Raw genomic sequence first — 2,604 nt, forward strand, 5'->3', positions numbered from 1 at the left:
GGTTGTCCCAAGGAAGGCTGAAGTTTTGTTCTTACCGAGCATCTTACTGAGCACAGCGTTGTGTAGGTCGGGGTTCTGCAGGGCCAGTCGCTTCCTCTCATCCTTAGCCCAAACCATAAAAGCATTCATGGGCCTGCGGATCCTCTGCTCGCTTCCCCCTGCTTTCCCATCCGATAAGGCTCCTGCCTGGATCTGATTTGGATTCTGTTCCCCCAGACTGGATGTCAAAGAAATTCTCAGGCTCCCCCCTCCGAGGCATTCAGGGGAACTGCTGTCAGCAGAGAGGCTCTGCTCAAATTCCATGTCCGGATCAGATGCAGGGCTCGGCGTCTCGGACGTCCATGGTCCTCCAAGAGGCATCCTGCTGGGACACAGAGAAGGCTCTGTAGACAAGCTGGGCTCAGTTAAATTCATCCTGGAACCGGGGATTGGGGGAAACTTTTAGTCCAGATGCAGTTCAGCAAATGTCTAGCTCAGTTTGTTTGGTTGCAAATCTCTGAAGAAAAACTGAAGTTGAGAAAGTTTTTGAAGGCAAACATGTGAAGGATTTTGTGAACAAATCCCAAAGCAAAGCATAGAGATCAGAGAGGAGAGGGAGGATGAGATGAAAGAAAAAGCAAGCTGTGGTGTAGAAAAAAAAATCCACAGTGACTCTGCCTCTTTCTTTGTCACTTCTTTTTTGTTGGAAAAAGACAGCAGTTGTTGTTTGGATTGTGTGGTGCAGTGGTTGTTTCCCTCTGTCAGCAGGGCCTCTGGACACACTGTCTCTCTGTCTCTCCACCTTGTCTGAAAGTTTTGAAACTTGTGGGCAGATTTAACCAACCCACACTGTGTATATATACCCCGCCCTGACCAATCACATAAATATGTGGCCGGGAACTTCACCAATAAGATGCCAGGCTGCTGCAAGGGGAATGGACGGGTAACTGTGTGAGACACTCTTAAGACGTAGGGGGTGAGGTTAAAACTTTTCCTCCCCCCTCTTTCCTCCTCTTTAACTGCCACCCATTCCTCCCCACTGGAACTTCACACACACACACACCCTGTCCGCCTGTACAGAGAGATGTAATCAGAGGTTCCATTGTTTTTGTCCAACTGGGACTGGAGCGTCTCAAACTTACACATATACACAAACACACCCACATACTCTAATGTGCTCATATAAAACACAACTATAATTAACTTTACCAACAAATGAGAGACCAAACACGTCAACACATTTAGTAATAACATGCATTTCTGCAGACTTGGAGTGTGTGTGCATACATGTGTGTGTGTGTGTGGTGTGCATGAAGAACGGTGGCCACAAATCCCTAATCAGTACCAATGGTGGCTGAGATTAACAACAACTGACTGACAGAGTGAGCCTGGGGGGTGGGTGATGGCAGGAATGGTGTTTGGGACAGTGTACCCTAACAATACATCTACATGTCTGATTGATTCACATTAGATTGGAATATAAGCAAGTTGTGGCAAGTAACCACTAAAGAGTGGGCTTATTGTTCTTTTGTTCTAGGGGTGGCTGTGGTTCAGTGGTTAGAGCAGTTGTCCTCCGACAACTGCTCTTACCGATTCGACTCTACCAGTATGCAGTCACATGTCAAAATGTCCCGGGAAAGACACAGGGTTCACCTTGTTGCCTCCGATGTACCCCATCACTGTAAGAATGTGACGTACAGCACTGATTACACTTTGTAGAGATGTAGTAGAGTGCTGTATGAATGTTTGTGTGGATGGGTAAATGAGGGCACAGATTGTGTTGTAAAGCGATTTAGGTAGCCTGGCTGGCTAAAAGGTACTATATAAGTGCAACCTCAGCTGTAAAAACACCTGATGTTTGAATATATTTGATAAAAAAGTCAGACTTTCAAGCTTTTAGTTTTGATTTTTTTATCAGACAAAGGCAAAGTGAAAAAAGTGCAAACCTGTTATGAACAGTTCACACATGTATGCAAAGATGACCATGACTTGGTTCTGACAGACACCACTTGGAGATGATGCATTCACATCCTGCTTAGCCCCCCTTAGGAATGGGCCAGTGTGAGGTTTTGATGCCATGATAATCTTGAGCAAAAATATCACTATATAAGGGAGTCTCCACACTCCAGTCTCCATGCTGTAGTCCCCATGAATCTCCATGCTCCAGTCTCAGAGAGCCCCAAGTCATCACTCCTCCAGAGTCTCCTGCCCTTGAGCCTTCTGAGTCTCCAACCCTCAAACCTCTAGAGAACTTTAAGTGTCCACTCCAAGAACCTGAGCCACCAGTTCCAGTTTCTTTAGTTCTTGAATCTGCTATGCCATTATTAGCCATCTCAGTTCCTGAATCACCATAGTTACAAGCCTCTGTGGTTCCTCAGTCACCAGTCACAAAGGGATTCCAGTCACCAACCTCTGTGGTCCCCTAGTTACCTGCCTCTGTTGTCTGCCTGAGAGACCCTATGTGGTCTCTCCAGGTTAAATACAATTCTTCCATGTTAGTGGAGTGCCATTTTCTTTAAAATTTTCTGGATGCCTGTTTTTAAGTACATAATGCTGGATTAAACCAAGGAGCCAGCTTCACTTTCTTTTTCAAAGGAGCAATCTTATCAAATAATGTTTGCATTG

The 2,604-nt window shown here is 45.6% G+C and overlaps 1 protein-coding gene across 1 annotated transcript in view; it reads right to left on the bottom strand.

Annotated features, from left to right (window-relative positions):
- The window catches only part of sox18 (SRY-box transcription factor 18), an 8,886-nt gene extending 8,070 nt beyond the window's left edge, over positions 1 to 816 (bottom strand). Inside the window, exon 1 of the mRNA XM_017409400.3 lies at positions 36 to 816. Coding sequence (XP_017264889.1) covers positions 36 to 414 — 379 coding nt within the window. The 5' untranslated portion in view covers positions 415 to 816. The remainder of the gene's footprint in view (positions 1 to 35) is intronic.
- Positions 817 to 2,604: the final 1,788 nt, after the last annotated feature.

Source organism: Kryptolebias marmoratus, linkage group LG8, assembly GCF_001649575.2.
Source record: "Kryptolebias marmoratus isolate JLee-2015 linkage group LG8, ASM164957v2, whole genome shotgun sequence".
Classification (NCBI taxonomy): domain Eukaryota; kingdom Metazoa; phylum Chordata; class Actinopteri; order Cyprinodontiformes; family Rivulidae; genus Kryptolebias; species Kryptolebias marmoratus.